The sequence below is a fragment of the Chiloscyllium punctatum genome, chromosome 35 (genome assembly GCF_047496795.1).
Source record: "Chiloscyllium punctatum isolate Juve2018m chromosome 35, sChiPun1.3, whole genome shotgun sequence".
In the NCBI taxonomy this organism is placed as follows: domain Eukaryota; kingdom Metazoa; phylum Chordata; class Chondrichthyes; order Orectolobiformes; family Hemiscylliidae; genus Chiloscyllium; species Chiloscyllium punctatum.
Window position 1 is genome coordinate 5,666,365 of NC_092773.1, and position 19,210 is coordinate 5,685,574.

At 43.3% G+C, this 19,210-nt stretch overlaps 1 protein-coding gene across 1 annotated transcript in view; it reads left to right on the forward strand.

Annotated features, from left to right (window-relative positions):
• The first annotated feature begins 1,029 nt into the window (after positions 1 to 1,029).
• The window catches only part of LOC140459553 (calcium-activated potassium channel subunit alpha-1-like), a 106,623-nt gene continuing 88,442 nt past the window's right edge, over positions 1,030 to 19,210 (forward strand). Inside the window, exons 1-11 of the mRNA XM_072553798.1 lie at positions 1,030 to 1,269; positions 4,131 to 4,196; positions 4,283 to 4,390; positions 6,828 to 7,016; positions 8,765 to 8,826; positions 11,370 to 11,460; positions 12,848 to 12,959; positions 13,653 to 13,728; positions 14,690 to 14,765; positions 15,928 to 16,098; positions 17,089 to 17,180. Of these exons, the coding sequence (XP_072409899.1) occupies positions 1,030 to 1,269; positions 4,131 to 4,196; positions 4,283 to 4,390; positions 6,828 to 7,016; positions 8,765 to 8,826; positions 11,370 to 11,460; positions 12,848 to 12,959; positions 13,653 to 13,728; positions 14,690 to 14,765; positions 15,928 to 16,098; positions 17,089 to 17,180 (1,283 nt within the window). The remainder of the gene's footprint in view (positions 1,270 to 4,130; positions 4,197 to 4,282; positions 4,391 to 6,827; positions 7,017 to 8,764; positions 8,827 to 11,369; positions 11,461 to 12,847; positions 12,960 to 13,652; positions 13,729 to 14,689; positions 14,766 to 15,927; positions 16,099 to 17,088; positions 17,181 to 19,210) is intronic.

Sequence of the window (19,210 nt, forward strand, 5' to 3'; positions counted from 1 at the left end):
CACCTAGTCTGTGCATCCCTGGATACTACATGGCCAATCCACTTAATCTCCACATCTTTGGATGGTGGGAGGAAACTGGAGCACCAGGAAGAAATCCATTCAGACAGTTGCCTCAGGGTGGAATCGAACCCAGGTCCCTGGTGCTATGAGGCAGCAGTGATAAGCATTGAGCCACCGTACCACGTTGAGAGTTTCTGATAAGATGGAGAAAGCAGAGTCTCTAAATATTTTTAAGGCAGAGATGGGTACAGGTCAGGGGATAGATGGGAATGTAGCTTTGGGGTTATAATCAGATCAATTATCATCTTATTAGATCACACAGCAGCTAAAAGGGCTTAATAGCTATACTTTGTCTGTACGCTCAATGTATTCTTCTGTTTGTCAACAACAGGGTGAAGTTGAAATTTACAAATCATTGATTAGGCCTCAGCTTGAGTATACTGCACAGTTTTAGACACATCAGGAAGGAAACAATTGACGTTTACCAGCATGATGTCTGGGATGAAGGAATTTGGTAATGTGGAGTAATGGAAGAACCTGCCATCATTCTCCTTGGAGCAAAGATATTTAAGAGGAGGCCTGATTCCATTTTCAAAATTAACAGGGTTTTGTTCAAGCAAGTCAGCAGAAACCATTTCTTCTGGAAAGTGAGATCACAGGAAACCTGACGAAGGAGCAACTCTCTCAAAGCTTGTGATTTCAAATAAACCTATTGGACTATAACCTAGTGTTAACTGACTTCTGACTTCATACAGAGGGTCATTAAGACCGAGAGGCAGCCCCCTGGATAATGTATTGGAAAAGAACTAATTATAAAGCTTTGGAGAAAAAAGGCTGGGGTGTGGACATGGGTTGGACAACTGCAGCAAGAAGCCAACACAGCTACAGACTGGGTCCAATGACTTCTTCCTGTGTTGTAACATTCTAAGATTCTAAGAATGACTCACAATGGGGGTCATTCATAACCTCAATAAGTCTGAAAAGTAACACAGTGAGGACACTAAGAACAAGGAAATAATCTCAAATACAATGGGAAAATCACGTGACATTAACTTTTTAAAAGGTAACTTCAGCAACTTTGGTGAAACCAACAGTGACATCAGGAAGCCAAGCCACAACTGCCGTATCATGAGCCAGGACATGTGGTGGGGTGCGATTGGTTCCTCATTCACCGTCTTCATTGGAGGCATGCTGTTCATCCTCTTATACAGAGGCCTGAGGACTGCTTGGGATCTACTATCTGGATTTACTCATGGACAAAAACCAAAGGTAAATTAGGGAACATCTGATCTGTGATTGAAATAACTCCACAGAGGCTGGTGTCCATCACCAAACAAACTTTTATTTGTACATGAGCAGTCTTTGACTTTAAGACTGCTTCATTCAGATTCAGCTCTGACAGTGTCAGCATCTCTGACACTTCTGTTTCTATCTGTCAGCCAGGGCTCCCTGATTGGAGCAGATTAACGGCCCAAACAGGGAACTCAGATTCTCTGAGGTCCAGCTGGCTGAGTTTGTTCCAAAGAAAAGAGAAGCTTTGAACTTAGACAACACTGTAACTTCTCAAACTATCTAAGTGGATTTTGTTCTTGGATTAATATGACAGCCTACACCTTGGCTGCACTCCATGTGAAGATAAAGAATAACAACAGCAGCTAGATCGCAGTGCAGTTGTTAGGTCAGTGCAAAAATGGTATTAAGTCTGAAGAAGAGTGAGCTCATACATTTGGGTAGAGCAACCAAGTCAGTAGAACACACAATGAACATGAGCATGGTGATCAGAGATGAGCTACAGAGGAATCTTGGAGTGTATGTCCACAGATCTCTGAAAGTAGATGGAGAAAGAGGATTGAGGTTAATAATTTTCTGCCTGATATGTTCTCCGCACCTGGGGAAATGAGGTAGGTCCATCTGCCTCCGAGATAACAGGAGGTTAAGAGATGGAGCACAAGAGGACGGCAGAAGAAATAAACCTTGGCATGGGACGGTGTGTGGTGTACTGCCTTCTTGCTTGAGGTAGTGGTGCTCTCTGATGGGTTTGAAGCTGAGGATTAGGCAGGAGGCATTGATTGTGATAAATGAGGACTTTGGGCAGCCCAAAAGGCTTCATCAAGAATGAAGTGTTTTTCAGTATAGATTACACACTGCTGTCCCTGGGATGGAACTTGAACCCATATGCTTCTAATTAGTGTGGCTGAAGACGGGGATGTCTCAGACCTTATAGAGGATTATAAAAGCATGATGGGCACAGACAAGCTTAATGGCCAAAGTCTTTCTCCAACAGTTGGAGAATCCAAAACTAGAGGGCATAGGTTTAAGGTTAAGGGGGAAAGTGAGGACTGCAGATGCTGGAGATCAGAGCTGAAAATGTGTTGCTGGAAAAGCGCAGCAGGTCAGGCAGCATCCAAGGAGCAGGAGAGTCCTCAATTTCTCCGAGAAGATTTTAACCTACTGCGAATCCTCCTGCTCCTTGGATGCTGCCTGACCTGCTGTGCTTTTCCAGCAACACATTTTCAGTTAAGATTAAGGGGGGAAAGGTTCAAAAGGGACCTGGCGTGGGGGGGTCACTTTTTCACACAGAGGGTAATGCATTCATGGAACAAGCTGCCAGAGAAACTGTTACAACATTTAAAAAAAACATTTGGACAAGTACATTGATAGGAAAGATTTAGAGGGAGAGAGTCAAATGGAAGTCGTTCAGTACAAGAAGGGTAGTAGGGATATTCCGGGTAACTACAGTCCAGTGAGCCTGACGTCAGTGGTGGGGAAGTTGCTGGAGAGGGTACTGAGAGATAGGATCTATTTATATTCGAAAAAAATGAGCTTATCAGTGATAGGCAACATGGTTTGGTGCGGGGGAGATTGTGCCTTACCAACTTAATAGAGTTCTTCAAGGAAGTGACCAAGTTGTTAGATGAAGGAAAGGCTGTTGATATCATATACATGGACTTTAGTAAGGCGTTTGATAAGGTTCCCCATGGTAGACTAATGGAGAAAGTGAAGTCACATGGTGTGCAGGGTGTTCTAGCTAGGTGGATAAAGAACTGGTTGAGTGACAGGAGACAGAGAGTAGTAGTTGAAGGGAGTTTCTCGAAATGGAGAAAGGTGACCAGTGGTGTTCCACAGGGATCAGTGTTGGGGCTACTGTTGTTTGTGATATACATAAATGATCTGGAAGAGGGCACTGTTGTTATGATTAGCAAGTTTGCAGGTGACACAAAGATTGGTGGAGTAGCAGAAAGCATAAGGGACTGTCAGAGAATACAGGAGGATATAGATAGACTGGAGAGTTGGGTGGAAAAGTGGCAGATGGCTTTCAATCCAGACAAATGTGAGGTGGTGCATTTAGGCAAGTCTAATTCTAGAGTGAGCTATACAATGAATGGAAGAGCCTTGGGAAAAGTTGATGGGCAGAGAGATCTGGGAGTGCAGGTCCATTGTACCCTGAAGGTTGCTGCACAGGTGGATAGAGTGGTCAAGAAGGCATATGGTATGCTTGCCGTCATTGGACGGGGTATTGAGTATAAGAGCTGGCAAGTCATGTTAAAATTGTACAAGACATTGGTTCGGCCGCATTTAGAATACTGTGTACAGTTCTGATCGCCACATTCCCAAAAGGATGTAGACGCTTTGGAGAGGGTGCAGGGAAGGTTTACGAGGAAGTTGCCTGGTATGGAAGGTGCTAGCTATGAAGAGAGGTTGAGTAGGTTAGGTTTATTTTCACTAGAAAAAAGGAGATTGAGAGGGGACCTGATTGAGGTTTACAATATCATGAAGGGTATAGACAGGGTGGATAGAGACAAGCTTTTTCCCAGGGTGAAGGATTCAATAACGAGAGGTCAGGTTTTCAAGGTGAGAGGTGGAAAGTTTAAGGGGGATACACGCGGCAAGTACTTCACACAGAGGGTGGTGGGTGTTTGGAATGTGTTGCCAGCAGAGGTGGTAGAGGCAGGCACGGGAGATTCATTTAAGATGCGTCTGGACAAATGCATGAGTAGGTTGGGAGCAGAGGGATACAAAGACTTAGGAAGTGACTGACAGGTTTAGACAGTACATTTGGATCGGCTCAGACTTAGAGGGCTGAAGGGCCTATTCCTGGGATGTAAATTTTCTTTGTTCTTTGCTCTTAGGAAGCCAGATTGGCACGGACAAGTTGGGCAAAAGGATCTGATTCCAAGCCGTATGACTCTATGACTGTATAAATTGGATGAGATTGTATCCTGAAATACTTTTTCAAGTCAGTACATTTAATTAATTTCTTCCTTTCTTTCCTTTGAACTAGTGGGCAAGAAGGAAAAGCTTGTTACAAAGTCATGAAATCTCTATCGTTGGAAAGCACAAGATCAGCAACATTGTCCTGGAGAAACGAGTTCAGGGATTGACACCGGAGGTATAGTTTGCCATGACCATGCTTGTGTTTATCGAACATCCTTCACAACCCCAGGCTATTCCAAACAGCATTCCAGCAAATATACTTCTGAACTACAGTCAGTGTGGTGACAGCCAGTCTGTGTGACATCCCACAAGCAATGTGATCATGAGCTTTTTCGGGACCTTGATTGCAGGATAAATATTGACCAAGACGGCAGGGAGAACTCTCTACTCTTCTTTGAAAAGTGTCAGGACATATCTTACATCCAAATGAGAGGCAATGGAGGCCTCGGGTTTACATCTCATTCAAAAGTCAGCCCTTTCGATGCCCTCAGAAATGTCAGCCTGGTTTATGTGCTCAGGTCTCTGGAATCACAGAACTGATAGGGTGCAAAAGGAGGCTATTCAGCCCATTCTATCTGCCCAGCTTTCACAATCTGCATCCCACTTAATTCTCCCTGCCTTCTCTCTGTAACTGTGCACATTCAAAGAACTGTCTAATTCCCTTTTGCAAGTCACACCTGAACCCACCACCACCCTCTCAAGATAATGCATTTTGGAAACTAAATAATTATATCATGAAAAGGCTTTTGCTTCTTTTACAAATTACTTTAAATCCTCACCCTCTCATCCTCGATCCTTTCACCAGAGGGAACATTTTTACTCTTCCCAGACCTCTCATGATTTTGAAGGCTTCCGTTCTTCCCAAGTCTCATCTTCTCCAGTCTGTCTTCATACCTGAGATTCCTCACTTCTGGAAACATTCTGTTCTGCACTCTCGCCATTGTCTTCACATCCTTCCCTACACAGAACTCCAGCTGAGACTGAACTGGTGTCTTAAACATCACTGCCTTGCTCTTGTGCTCTATGCTGCTATTAGAAAAAACTGAGGAGATTGTGTGCTTTATGAACTTCTCTCTCCACCTGTCCTGCTCTCTTCAAGAACTTATGCACAAATACACCCAGGTTCCTCTGCTCCTGTACCTCCTTTTAAAGATGTTTTTATCGTGTCATTCATTTCATATTGTCTCTCCATTTATGTTCTACTGGAGTTAATCACAAAGGTGTTATTTATAATGTTAAACTTCATGCTTTGGGATGTGCTACTGTAATACAAGAATATTTGTCTTGCATATAACAAGCCTACCTCAGAATTAACGAATTCTAGGGACTGTTTGTAGCTGCTCAAATGTTCCACCTTGCCCCAGTTTCTGTACAGCGTGAATGGCTGGCAGTGTCCATTGTCTGGTGGCACAAAGCACAGAATCCCAACAGTGTGGAAACAGGCCCCTTGGCCCAACAACTCCACACTGACAAACATGTCCACTGCATACAGTGAGTCCATGCCCTTAAACTAAAGAGAGAGCCAGACAGAGTGTGAGTGAGAGAAGGAAACAGACTGAGATAAGAGAGTATGGGACCGAGAAATGGACAGAGAGGGAGAAAGAAATGGCTAGAGGCAGAGTCAAACACAAAGGAAGGAATAGAGACCGAATAGAGAAAGGGAAGTGAGCGTAAAGTTTAGAGCACGAGGGAGACAGAAAAATGAAGGGAAACAGACAGTTGGAGAACGATAGAGACAAAGAAAGACAGTCAGAATGAGGGACAAATATATAAACAGACAATGACAGAAACAGAAACTAGGAAGTGAAAGGCTGAGACAGGGGAATTTAAGAATTTTAGTTGAGCTGGGTCAATAGTACATCTATTTAACTGTTGATAGGAAGGTGGAAAAGAAGGTATGGACACAGCTCTTTGTAAAGTCACAGGATATGCCATTGACCAAAACAGTGAATGAAATGCATGATCTGCACAATCAGTTTGGTGTTGATTAAAGGGAAAGTAAACAAATAGAAAGCGTTCCTCATCCTGCAGCGCATTGCACTTCAATGTCTCTCCTCTCAGGTTGTCATCACCCAGGACCCCAGAAATTAAAAGCTTATCTACAGAACAATGCAGCAAACAAAATGTGGGAAAAAAAGCCACTGGTCAGTTGAAGACACTGCATTTGCAAAAGATTGAGAGCACCCTTATATCTGAGTTATGAAGGGCTTGGACGTGGGGGCAAGAATAGCTGTTTACCTGAGAGCCATGGATCAGTCAGTTATAAAACATTGATGCAGATTTCTGATTGGCAGCTGGTGGGAAAGGCACCATGAGAATATATTTTGAGCAAACAAGAATGGGAATGTGGGGTCAGAGAACTTGGAGGAAGGAACTCATGGAGGACAATGGACCAACTGCAGTTGGCAAGCCTAGCTGGCTCTTCTTGGGATATTTCCAACAGTGGTTGGACCATGGTTACGCAAATACCTGCGAGTATTGCTGCAGCACAAGACCTGTCACTCCTAAACCAACACAATTCTTCCAATAAATGTTTGGAAATCTACTTGCGTTGCTTGTGCCATGAGGAATGCTAAGTGTTGCTTCACCTGTTGATACCCATTGTGTTTTAGGAGATTGCACGCCTGAATGCCACAGAAACTTCAAACATAAGGGACGTCAATCTGATGCACGCAGTCCAGGAATGGGCGCAGCGAATGATATCAGCTCAGTCTCTGATTGGCCAAGGGCTTGTGAGTAACAAGAATGAGAAGTTTCACCTGAGACACCTAGACTTAAAATCAGACTTCAAACAGGGCTCTGTAAAAATGAAACTAAGATGGAAATAAAACTACCAGCTGTTTCTGGGACTCTGGGCAAGGAAGCAGATCAGTAACCTGAGATATTTTCTCTCAGATGACTACTGTCAGGATCACAGCTGATTACAGAAGTACTTGACAAGTCAGAGTCTTGATTGAAACTCGACTTGATAGATCATATGATTAATATATGTGTTGTTGGTTACCATGGTGGCAAGTCACGGATACCTTTTCACACAAAGCTGCGCATGTTCTCTAACAACAGAAAATGAATTTACTGCACAAAAAATAAAAATATATCATACCATATCAACAACACAAAGTTTAAATGTTTCCAAGCAATATCCTTTAAAGCTGCTGAATTCCCAGAGAAATGCAGCATGGTGGCAGTGGGTGGCACAGTGGTTAGCACTGCTGCCTCACAGCGCCAGAGACCCGGGTTCAATTCCTGCCTCAGGCAACTGTCTATGTGGAGTTTGCACTTTCTCGCCGTGTCTGTGTGGGTTTCCTCTGGGTGCTCCAGTTTCCTCCCACAGTCCAAAAATATGCAGGTTAGGTGACTTGGCCATGCTAAATTGCCCATAGTGGTAGATTTAGGGGAATGGATCTGGGTGGGTTGCTCTTCGGAGGGTTGGTGTGGACTTGTTGGGCTGCAGGGCCTGTTTCCACACTGTATGGAATCTAATCTAAATATCAAGGAGAAAGTGAAGACTGCAGATGCTGGAGATCAGAGCTGAAAATGTGTTGCTGGAAAAGCGCAGCAGGTCAGGCAGCATCCAAGGAACAGGAGAATCGACGTTTCGGGCATAAGCCCTTCTGCATTTCTGCGCTTTTCCAGCAACACATTTTCTAATCTAAATATCAAACCTTTCTCATCTCTTTAATTAAATACTTAACTGACTCTCTCCAGTCTCGCTTCTGGGATGGTTGAGACAGTTTTATGACTTCTTTCAATTCTCATTCTTGGACTGTTAACCTCAACTTCTTCCCAGTTCTAAAAACTGAAAACATCTTTGCAAACTTTCATAGGTTGAATAAGTTTCTGGCCTTTTAAAAATAAACTACATTCACAGAATTGAAACCAAAATTCATCTGCCTCAATTTTAGAAACTGAGTTCCAAAATTAACCATGATATATATATTTATTAAACTAACCAGCAACTGCCTGGAACATATAATCTGATCAGGCTGGGGTGCAATGTACGAGGTGGTCAAATGTCACACCAATTAAGCTTCAAAAGACCTGCAAATGCTCCAAGGTGGAGGTTTGAGGGACTGGGTGTGGGACAGGGAAAAATATAGGACAAATGTTCGGCACAACATCGTGGGTCGAAGGGCCTGTTCTGTGCTGTATTGTTCTATGTTCTATGTTCTATATGTGGGATGGGGAGATTATGTTTGAGATGGGGAAAATTGGACGGGCATGGAGAGTGAGACTGTGGAACAGATCGAGTGGATAAGGGATGGTGAGTTTGGGTGTAAGTAGGAGGGAGTGTGTGTGGAATAGGGAGAATACGAGGGGGACAGGTAGGCCGGGTGAGGAATAGGGAAGGTGAGTGTGTGTTCGGAAGATAAGAGTGAATGTGGGTAAATTCCAGTTTTGCTTCAGCAGTGGCTGTTTAGTCTGATAGAGGAACAAGTGTGGAGCTCCATCAAACCTCTGCCTTCAATTACCCTTCCAGGTTCATGGAAATGGGTCCCAAGATCAATTCACAGTTATCCTTCTAATGAGACTCATGTGTCTTTGACAGGTAATGATGGTATTCTTACTGAGCTTTGGTTCCCTTTTCATCTACTTCGTCACATCAATAGAGTAAGTATTGTATTTGAGAAAGAAACTGAGAGACTGCTGTTGATGCTTGCTGGGCTTCCTTATGAGGATGTTGGGAGACTTGGTGACTTTGCCCATTTTAAAAGGACAATGCCCATCTCTCATTATTATTTGCTCACTGCAATCTGCACAATACCGCCAACGTGACACAGGTTTGCGCAAGCCCTTATCTTTGTATAATTGCCTCCCTGTTGGCTTTGTGAGGACTGGTCTCACAGGCAAGCGCACACTCACATATGGTTCAACAGGATCTCCCCTTAAATAGGACTGAACTGCCACAGATGTGAAGGCTGCAATGTGAGGTCAAGGTTGTTAATCACTGTTCGAATGGACTGATGCTGTACAACCTTTTGCAATTCATGGAATTCTAACTTGGGGTTCTTCACCCAGTATTAATTTGAGAGTGTCTTGTGCCAGATAATCTGAGTGAAAATTGGAGGAGTTAAAACAGTTGTCCTTATTTAACATTGCTCCGTTTAACATTATTTCACTTGAATTTGTTTATTTTTTAGGACCTGTTTCGTTCTGCTATTTTGGTATTTCCAGATTTACATTTTTACATTAATTCATGGGATATGGTTATAGCTAGCTAGGCCAGCAAGTATTGCCCACATCCAATGTTCAGAGTTGAACGCGTAGCTGTGGGTCTGAACTCACATGTAGGCCAGGCTAGGCCAATTCAGAAGATTTCCTTCCCTAAAGGACATTAACGAAACAGGTTGGTTTTGACAATGACTGACAGTGGTTGCAGGGTCGCAATTAGGCATACTTTTAATTCCAGATTTTTACTGAATTCAAATTTCACCATCGGCCATAGTGCAATGCAAATCCATGAGTCCAGAATATGAAACACACACAGAGAATGTTGGAGAAACTATGTAGGACTGGCAGCACTGGTGACCAGAAAGGTAACATTTCCAGTCCAATTTGGCTCTTCTTCTGAACACATTTATTGGACTGAAAGGGTTAAGTTTTGTTTCTCTCTCTTAACAGGTGCTGCCAATCCTGCAGAGTTTCTCCAGAATTCTTTGTGTTTGATTCTAATTTCCAGTGTCTGCAGTATTTTGCTTTTGTAGGTTGCAATGGGACATTGACAGGATGCAGAGCTGGGCTGATAAGTGGCAGATGGATTCTGGATTAGTGGTGCTGGAAGAGCACAGCAGTTCAGGCAGCATCCAAGTAGCTTCGAAATCGACGTTTCGGGCAAAGGCCCTCCAACAGGAGATGGAGTTCACTCTGGGAAGGTTGAAGTGATTCACTTTGGAATGAAGAATATAGGTTTAAAGGCAAGATTCTTGGCAGTGTGGAGGAACAGAGGGGTCCACATCCGTAGATCACTCAAAGTTGCTATCCTGGTTGGTAGGGTTGTTAAGAAGGCGTGTGGTGTGTTGGCTTTCATTAGCAGGGGGATTGAGGTTATGTTGCAGCTCTCTAGAGTCCTGGTTTGACCACGCTTGGAATATTGTGTTCAGTTCTGGTTGCCTCATTATAGGAAGGATGTGGAAGCTTTAGAAATGGAATAGAGGAGTTTTACCAGGATGCTGCCTGGACTTGTCAGCCATAGTTGCCTCATCTTCCCCTTGGTAGAACATGGAAACCTCACAGCTTTTTTGAAAGGCAAAAAGAAATGAATGGAAGAGTGTTTGTAGCTTGCAGACTCGTAAATCTCTCCCAGCATGAGTCAGAGGCAGAAGTGTTGCAACAGCAGTGTGCTTTGGTGAAGATGTGGTATCAGTAACTATCCCACCAGGATGCTCCTTAGGACTCAAACATTAGTGACTTGGGGTATTTCACAAGATTCAGCAAAAGAAAAGAAAAGAATACTGGCTGCTCCAGTAAAGAACCTAATTCTGGTTTTCCTGTGGGAATTCCTATTCGGATCTACGGTTCACTCAAGAAAGGAAGCGCTAAGTAAGATGAGAATTATCTGTGTCTAGTTATCAAGTTGACGCTGACCTGCTGGATGTGGACATTCTGTTCGCTCATCCGTTCACTTTTCTAAATCATCAGAATCCTCTCCTGCCACATTAATCACTTTCCTAAATGTGGTTGCCATTGGCAGGTATATATTCATATTCAAAAGAGATATTTCATTTCAGTTCTGAGGAAGAGTCACTGGATCTGAAATGTTAACTCTGATTTCTTGTCACAGATGCTGTCAGACCTGCTGAGCTTTTCCTGCAATTTCTGTTTTTATTCCATCCACTCAAATCTCTAGTCCCAGATAGTACCCTGCAAAAACTACCAATACCCCAAAGTCAATAGACTATTTCTCTATAATGTTCTCAACAAGCTCGGAACAAGTGATCTCATAGTCAGGTCCTCTCAAATTCTCCCTCCTCTTTTCAAGAAACTGTCAAAATTATTTATCTCACAGCAAAATGCTGTAACCTTCTATTTTGATGAATGCTTGGTGAAATTCTTTTTGGTGTAGATAAAAAGAGAGTTAAGTGAGATTGTGGGGAGAGAAGATTTGAAGCAGAACTTTGATTCAATGAATTGAACATGCTGTTCCCTTTCTGCAGGAGTAATGAAAGCACAAAAGTGGTTCTGAGCACTCTACAGATGGTTGATCTATGCTTTAATGCATTCTTTTTATTTTACTTTGGAATGCGTGTAAGTAATTTTCTGTCATTTGAATCTAAGTGGAAATCAGTCTCATTTCAATGCATTATCATCCCTGAAAAGAAAGACTCACATTTCAGCAGTATATTTCTCAATGTCAGGACATCCCAAGTTGCAATGAATCACACTTTGAAGAGCAGCCAGTTTGCATGTAGCAAAATCCCACAGTCAAAACCTGGTTACTTGCTTTTGTGGTGTTGGTGGAGGGATAAATACTGGCCAATTCAAAAGGGAGAACTTACCTGCTCTTTTGCTCATAATGCCATGGAATCTTTTGTGTGCGGGTAAGAGAGCAGGTAGAGCTGTTGTTAACATTCCTCATCTGAAAGGCAGCATTTGCTAGTGCAATATTCCCTCAGCACTGTAATGGGGAGAATCAACTTTCATTGCAACTCAGAGGTGAGACCACTACTCACTGAGTCACAGCTTATAAACATCATGAAATCCCACTCTTAAGACTTGAGCACAACACTGAGGTTAACATTCCCAGCCCGCAAATGCCTCCAATTTTTTTTTAACAAAGTAATTCATGTGGTGTGGGCATCATCACTGGATAGTCAGCGTTTATTGTCCATTTCTAATTGCCCGAGAGAAGGTGGTTGTGAGCTGCCTTCTTGAAGGCTGAGTTTGATTTGGTGGAGGGGAACACCCAATGCTGTTCGGGAAAGAGTTCCAAAATTTTGACTCAGCAGCACTGATGGAATGGCGATATACTTCCAAGTCAGGATGGTGAGTGGCTTGGAGGAGAATCTATTCGGGCAGGTGCTCCAATGTATCTGCTGTCCTAGTCCTTCTGGATAGAAGTGGTTGAGGCTTTTAAAGGTGCTATCTAGGATACCTCAGTGTGTCTTGTGGACAGTACATACTGCTGTTACTGAGCATGAGCTGGAGGCAGTAAATGTTAGTGGGTGTGGTGCCAGTCAAACAGACCACATTGTTTGGATGTGTCAAGCTCCTTGAGTGTGTTTGAACTGCATCCATCCAGGAAAGTGGGGAATATTCCATCACGCCTGACTTATGCCTTGTAGATGGTGGACAGACTTTGATGAGTCAGAAGTGAGGTCCCACTGCCTCTAACCTGCTCTTGTAGCCACAGTTTACATATGGCCAGTCCAGTTCAATTTCTGCTCAATGCTAACCCTGAAGATGTTGAAAAACTTATTTACAAATCCCTCCAGATTTTCACCATGCCCTTGCTTTGCTATCTCCTCCAGCCCTAAAACCATCATAAATCTCCATAATCCTCTAAATTAAAGATTAGGGAGAGGGAGATGTCATTCAATGCTCCTACCTCTTGTTACGATTGAGTGATCCCTAGCTGGCAGTTACTGGGAGACTTTGGCCTGAAGGTTATCTGTTTGTTATTTATCCACAACAGTTCATTGCAGCTCAAGACAAGCTTCAGTTCTGGTTTGAGCTCAACTCTGTCGTGGACTTCTTCACTATCCCTCCAGTTATCGTCGCACTCTATTTCCGTAAGGACTGTATTGGTGAGTGTGCAAATAGAAAGGTGGTTTACTTTTTCTCACTCCGTCTTGGGCAGCCATCACCCCAGATTTAAGATATTCATGTTGCCTTCTTCGCATTAATGATTTCCTGAAACCACCTGTTATTCTGATAACCCAGAGGTAGTTATGTTTTGCTGGAATAATCAGGAAACTCTGGAAATCTACTCTGAGGAAACTAGGAGTTCTGGAAAAGCAGGCCGAGAGCAGTGAATCGGATTGTTATCACCTTTTTCAGATGCAACACTCCTGGAGGCTTGATGGTCTGTCTTGTGTTTGAGTTATCATGGTAACACCAGCTAATCTCTACTGTTAAATGAACAGATGATATTTTTGACACTGGAGTTTTGATAAGTGAAAAGAACTCTCTAAGAATGTCATCTACTGGAAGTGCTGACCCAACTAGGCAGCTATCAGGGGAGCTGGGCTGGCAAGATCTCAGATCCCCACCATAGTAAATTGTAAAATGAAATTTAATTAATGTGCTCTTTTGTCAGTTAACAACAGAAAATGTCAGGCAGCTTCTATCCAGATTTTGTTCAACCTGATGAACCCAAGCTGTCAGTTATCGTTTTGGTTCACCCTGATTGGCATCTCAATCTTTCAGGCACAAAGGAAGCCTACCATTTAAAATTCAGCAGGTTGGGGTGATTGCTTTGTTTTGCATTATTTTTCCAGGCTTAAGGTTCATGAGATCTCTTCGCTTGCTGCAATTACCTGAAATCCTACAATACCTCCGGATTCTGAAGAGAAAGTAAGTTCCGTTGTGACTGGTCAAATTGATATCAACTTGGGAAAGTGATGTCATCCAATGACGAGATTGCCAGAGGATGTCAAATACTGATCGCAAGTATCGCCTGATGAATCCTTACTTTGTCTTTGCAGTCACTTTTCATGTTAGTGTGAAAGGCCTAACTGATTACTCACAAAAAATCTACACATGCCAGACTTTGACTGACTGAGTTTGGAACACAAAGGGGAGTGTACAATGCTTCAAAGCCTTGATCAGACCACATCTGGAGTTGTGTAAACTGGACAGAGAGTCACAGACTTTTAGGCCCATATGTCTCTGCTACTCATAAAGCATTGTCTACTCTTGTTCCATTTTATCACAACTGGCCCATAGAGTATGGCCCAATTGTGATAAAATGAAACAAGAGTAGATAGTGCGTTATGAGTAGCAGAGACATGATAGGCCTAAAACTCTGTGACTCTCTGGCCTGTTGCATTGCCTAGGCTGGTATTGTTTGGGGCAAAGAGGGTAGAGAGGTGATATTTTTGTGGTGCTGAAACTATGAAAAGAATTCAAAAGGACAGCTTGAGAGATTTGATTTTTTTCACAATCCTCAAAGTAATGTGAAGAAGTTCTGGATGGATCTAGGTGCTTATTGGGTGAGGGTCCAAATTAAGGAGGCTAATGTATTTCAGGTCCAGATCAGACATGAATGCATTAACAGGGCTTCAGTTCAGCATTGAAAGGTCAGCACTTATGATTACCAGCACTCCCTCAGTCAAACTGGAGTGGAGATTAAACCTATGGTTCTTGGAAGCAGAGGTTAGAGCACTGCCTAGTGAGCTGAACCAGCTCCTGAAGGTTTAATCTTGGGCCCTCTGGAGGAGAAGAGGGAAACATTTGACAGAGAAAACTGATAAGCATTGTGTTATATTTCTGTTATTCACCATTCAACTTTCTTCTGAATCTTTTAACTTTGCAGTTCAAAAATCAAATTGGCAAGTCTGCTGTCAGTGTTTCTGGGCACATGGTTCACGGCTGCTGGCTTCATACACATAGTAAGTTCACAATCTGGCAATTCAGTGCCTCAAACTAATATGCATCCAGTCATTTTCACAAGAATGCAACGTGTCACACATTTTTGGCAATAGGTCTTGGCGTTATTAACAACAAAGACATCTACATTTAACTATAGGAAGAGGGCCTGTGTGGATCATGGTCGAGAGGAAAATAGATTGTCAGTCAGTCAAAGAAGGTGAGATTTGTAAGTTGTTATCAGTACAGAATCATAAAAGGTTGCTTTTAATGATAGACTTAAAGGAAGAAGGGGGGGAAGCTGAGAAATTTAACAAAGGACAGCATGGTGGCTCGGTGATTAGCACTGCTGCCTCACAGTGCCAGGGCCATGGGTTCGATTCCAGCCTCAGGCAATTGTCTCTGTGTGGAGTTGGTACATTCTCCCCGTGTCTGCCTGGGTTTCTTCCCACAGGTGTGCAGTTTAGCATAGATTGGCCACGCTAAATTGCCAATAGTGTCCAGGGATGTGCAAGCTATGTGGATTAGCAATGTATAAGGACGGTTACAGGGATAGGGTAGGGGGATGGGATGTTCTTTGGAGGGTTGGTGTGGACTCAGTGGTCTGAATGGTCTGCTTCCACATTGTAAGGATTCTAACAATTCCACATCAAAGTGCCCTATGCTCTGCCCTTTGATGCGACCAGAGTGCTGGGGAAGATTCTGGAATCAGTAAGTTGTGTGATGAGATAGGTTACAGGGCTGGAGCAGGTTCAAGGGAGAGGGAGGAGAGATTGAGGCCACACAAGGTTTGAGCACAAGGCGTTGGAGAAGCGAGATAAAGTGATGAATAAGTGGAGCATCATGTGGGATTGAGCTTGTTCAACACGGAAACTGTAAACAGTTGCAGATTGTTCAGTCATTTTGTAGTCCTCAGGAAGAGCTGGAGTTTGAGTTCCCATTCTGCACCTGCATTCTCTTCCCCTGCCCCATTGAAGGTGGGTGCCTTGGCTGTGGCATGGTGACAGTTATTCTTCACAGAATAAGAGTGAAGAAGGTGATCATATTTAAAGATTGAAGGATATTGTGAGTAATTTTACTCACCTCCAAGGGTTCGTCTTTGTTATAATATTTTTCTAATGTGAATGTTGATCTGAAGAAATTCCTTACATGACTGTGATTAATTGTTATTATCTTTGTTTTAAGATTGAAAATTCAGGAGACCCCTGGCTCACAGAACCCAATGAACAAAGTTTAACCTACTGGCAGTGTGTCTATCTCCTCATGGTCACCATGTCTACTGTTGGATATGGTGACTTGATTGTCAAAACTACAGTCGGCCAGGTCTTCATGGTATTCTTCATCATTTTGGGCTTGGTAAATCAATTCCTTTATTTTACTCTGTCTGTGATGTCAAAGTCTCTTGCCTCAAATGTGCATTGTGAATCCAACACTGATTAATGGGATTCATTTTTCTCTCTGATGGGACAATTATTACTGAACTTGGCGCCACACTATTGCTCTCAGTCAGCAGCCATACCTGCATTCCTCCCCATTGAGGTAAACAGCACAGATGCTTTTCAGATGATGCTTGATAAACACATGAGTAACAAAAGGAAAGATGGTTATGCTGAAAGTGTACAACGGACAGAGGTGGGAAAGGCTTATGTGGATTGCAGTATAAACAACACAGACCCTTTGGATTACAGAGGAGCCTTGATAATCCAAAGAACATGTTCGGATAATCGAATGCCAGATAATCGAATGCCGGATAATTGAGGTTCCTCTGTAATGGTCTCTTGCTGTTCTGTAGACTGGAAAGAATCTGAAGATTGTCAATTCAAGTCTCAGTCTACAAAGTGGAGCACAAGGCTGAAGGACCTCTCCTGACAAAGGGGAGTGCTCCGAAAGCTTGCGATTTCAAATTAACCTGTTGTCCTATAACCTGGTGCTCGTGTGATTTCTGACCTTGTCCACCTCAGTCCAACACCAGCACCCCCACATCAGCTCCATCAGAGGTATCAGGGAACAGTTATTCTAGGTTAGCTGATTATTACATATCCTTTAACCAATATTCATAAAACTGATCATATGATCATTATCACATTGTGATTTGTGGGAGCTTGCTGTATGCAAATTCACTGCTCCGTTATCTGCAATGTTACTTCCAAAGTACTCCATTGGCAGTGGAATGCTTTGGGATCTCCCAGTCAAGAAAGGCATTGCAGAAGTGCAAATCTTGCTTTCATCCTTTCTCTGCAAAATGCGAGCGATATCCTCTGGTTTATATATGGTACAATTGCAGAAATGGCTGACAGCTATGAAATGAAAGTAATTAAACATTTAAAATCTTGTCAACACTAACAGGCTTTATTTGCGAGTCATGTCCCTGAGATTATAGAAATTATTGGGAGCCATCGGAAATATACTGGGAAATACAGCCACTTCACAGGTAAAAAGTGAGTATTCGCCATCTCTTTTCTACACACTTTTTCTTGATGAGGTTGGTCTTTTGATTGATTTATCTGCAAACATTTACTGGGTCATCCAAATCCAGCTGAAACTTCGAAGGGGTGCAGGTTTTAGTGTCATTTGATCAATGGGAGATATAAAATTAGTCAGGCTTCCTGTTCCTGCAGGCTATCCAGGGACTGCTGCTGTGACAGTGTTGTGGCTGTTGCTGGGAAAATCACTAGCCTCAGAGTCAGTCGGGGTTCAACAACAGAGTTTACTGTACTAGGAAATACCAGAGCTCCAGGGAGAGAGAGAGAGAGAGAGAGAGACACCAACAGCACAGTGGTCAGCTGTGAGTCTTCTCTCAACCCGGAGCACATGTCAAGAAACTTTTATACATCTTGTGATACAATAGGTCAGTGATGAGATTATTATCTTTGTAACATGGTTTGTTTATGGCAATCATTGCAGAATCATTGGCAGTTTCAATACAGTCTTTGTCAGTTCCAGTGCAGCGTTTGTTAACTTCCATGTGGTCATTGTCAGTTTCACTGTCAGCACAGAAGTCCATTGCTGTGGTAATGGGTGCTAATCACTCTTCCTGAAAAGGACACTTACTGCAGCCCTGGCCATTAGCACTTTGTATTGAGTGTGTATCCAGCTGTTAGCATTTCTATAAGAGGTGTTGGCTGGACCCAGACATTTTGGCAGGTATTGTTCATTACTCATGTGTATTCTCTCCCCCACCCGCCTTAAACTAATCAACTGGGTTGTGAGTGCATTGTGCTGGCATCCTGGTGACCCCAGGCAGTGTCTGTGTTTGCTCTGCTGTCTCTCTCCATATTGTGGTCCGGCGGCCATAGAACATAGAACATAGAACATAGAACAATACAGCACAGAACAGGCCCTTCGGCCCACGATGTTGTGCCGAACTTCTAACCTAGATTAAGCACCCATCCATGTACCTATCCAAATGCCGCTTAAAGGTCGCCAATGATTCTGACTCTACCACTCCCACGGGCAGCGCATTCCATGCCCCCACCACTCTCTGGGTAAAGAACCTACCCCTGACATCTCCCCTATACCTTCCACCCTTCACCATAAATTTATGTCCCCTTGTAACACTCTGTTGTACCCGGGGAAAAAGTTTCTGACTGTCTACTCTATCTATTCCTCTGATCATCTTATAAACCTCTATCAAGTCACCCCTCATCCTTCGCCGTTCCAACGAGAAAAGGCCGAGAACTCTCAGCCTATCCTCGTACGACCTACTCTCCATTCCAGGCAACATCCTGGTAAATCTTCTCTGCACCCTCTCCAAAGCTTCCACATCTTTCCTAAAGTGAGGCGACCAGAACTGCACACAGTACTCCAACTGTGGCCTTACCAAAGTCCTGTACAGCTGCAACATCACTTCACGACTCTTGAATTCAATCCCTCTGCTAATGAACGATAATACTCCATAGGCCTTCTTACAAACTCTATCCACCTGAGTGGCAACCTTCAAAGATCTATGTACATAGACCCCAAGATCCCTCTGTTCCTCCACCTGACTAAGAACCCTACCATTAACCCTGTATTCCGCATTCTTATTTGTTCTTCCAAAATGGACAACCTCACACTTGGCAGGGTTGAACTCCATCTGCCACTCCTCAGCCCAGCTCTGCATCATATCTAAGTCCCTCTGCAGCCGACAACAGCCCTCCTCACTGTCCACAACTCCACCTATCTTCGTATCATCTGCAAATTTACTGACCCACCCTTCGACTCCCTCATCTAAGTCATTAATAAAAATTACAAACAGCAGAGGACCCAGAACTGATCCCTGCGGAACTCCACTTGTAACTGGGCTCCAGGCTGAATATTTACCATCTACCACCACTCTCTGCCTTCGACTGGTTAGCCAGTTTTCTATCCAATTGGCCAAATTTCCCTCTATCCCATGCCTCCTGACTTTCCGCATAAGCCTACCATGGGGAACCTTATCAAATGCCTTACTAAAATCCATGTACACTACATCCACTGCTCTACCCTC